General features: G+C 42.3%; 1 protein-coding gene across 1 annotated transcript; it reads left to right on the plus strand.

Annotated features, from left to right (window-relative positions):
• The first annotated feature begins 153 nt into the window (after positions 1-153).
• On the plus strand, positions 154-1031 carry LOC119554608 (mitochondrial import inner membrane translocase subunit Tim16). The gene is made up of 2 exons (XM_037865604.1): positions 154-592; positions 654-1031. The coding sequence occupies exons 1-2, from the start codon at positions 430-432 to the stop codon at positions 917-919; spliced, it is 429 nt and encodes a 142-aa protein (XP_037721532.1). The 5' UTR covers positions 154-429; the 3' UTR covers positions 920-1031.
• Positions 1032-1482: the final 451 nt, after the last annotated feature.

Genomic DNA, 1482 nt, shown 5'->3' on the forward strand with positions numbered 1-1482 from the left:
TTCCATTTTCAGTTAAGTATTTACCATTAGCTAAAGCATTTTCAAAATCGATTACTAACAGTGATGACAAAAATATAGCTTGATTTTATCTATAATATACAATCCAGATAACATATCGTTAGGTATCGATACAAGCCGTATGCCATTTCTAGGCAATCAGCTGTTTTGCCTGTTTTTCGCCGCCAGCAACTTTAGTAATTTACCTGGCTTAATAGATAAAATAATACAAAAACAATAGACTATATTGCAATAAATACATCAAAATTGTGTGTAAAACGCGTTCAACTCGCATCTCCAGAACAATATTTAGAAAATAATCAATTTGGATCAACCCAGGCCAATCAGCGGTTGCGTAATTTAAGCGACACGTTTTTTAGGGGCCCCAAAATTAAGGTGTAATCACAGAGTGCCTCAGATTTTACGTTCGAAATGGCCAAGTACATTGCCCAGATCATCGTGCTGGGCGCCCAGGCAGTGGGAAGAGCTTTTACCAAGGCGCTGCGTCAGGAGATCGCTGCCTCCCAAGAAGCGGCACGTCGAGCAGGCGGTGGCCAGCAGGGCGACAAGAGCGCCGAGTCCAACCTGCGCACAGGTGAGTCTATCTACTAGCCATGGTATAAGCCAGCACTCATACCCCTTCTCCACCCTTGCAGGCATGACGCTGGAGGAGGCCAAGCAAATCCTCAACATAGATGACCCCAAGAACGTGGAGGCCATCACCAAGAACTACGAGCACTTGTTCCAGGTGAACGAGCGCTCCAACGGCGGTTCCTTCTACATCCAATCGAAGGTTTTCCGGGCCAAGGAGCGACTTGACCACGAGATCAAAGCCCAGCAGGCGAAGCAGCCGAAACAGGAAGCGACGGAAGCGGAAACGACGGGGCAGGAGCCTCAAAGCAGGGCGAGGCAGCGACGCTGAGTATCCATATTGCCTCCCATCGAACTAATTAGCTGATAATTGATTTTTAAAACTACTTGTTAAGTACAAAAAACGAAAGTCTGTTGGTGTAAATAGAGTTTTACGAACATGATTTGTGTCGAGTGTAATTAGTTTATAAGATGGAACTAAGTATTTAGCTAGTTTAAAGGGGTATATGGTAGGTTATCACAGGCTTAAGCTTAGGTAGTTAGCTTATTTATCCCTATGCTTAGTTATTGCTTAAAGGTACTATAAGCTTTATAGAATCAAAGGGGCATGCTATTATAAACAATACTTTATATACAAGTTCCCTCTAACAGGAATTTAATACAAGTTTCACATGTAGGTCTTTGAAATGGCATATATTGTTCTTATTTTTTTATCTTAAAACGATGTAGAAATGGGCTATAGTTATTGGGAAATAAAAACATGGCAGATTTGAAATTCGATTTTCAAAACAGCTGTTGCAAAAGCTATCGATAGACAAGGCGGTAGCTGTAATCGAGCGACTAAAGACAGCTGTTCGATGGGCAGCACTGTTCCCAAGCGAACCGAAAATATTC

This window comes from Drosophila subpulchrella, chromosome 3R (genome assembly GCF_014743375.2).
Source record: "Drosophila subpulchrella strain 33 F10 #4 breed RU33 chromosome 3R, RU_Dsub_v1.1 Primary Assembly, whole genome shotgun sequence".
NCBI lineage: Eukaryota > Metazoa > Arthropoda > Insecta > Diptera > Drosophilidae > Drosophila > Drosophila subpulchrella.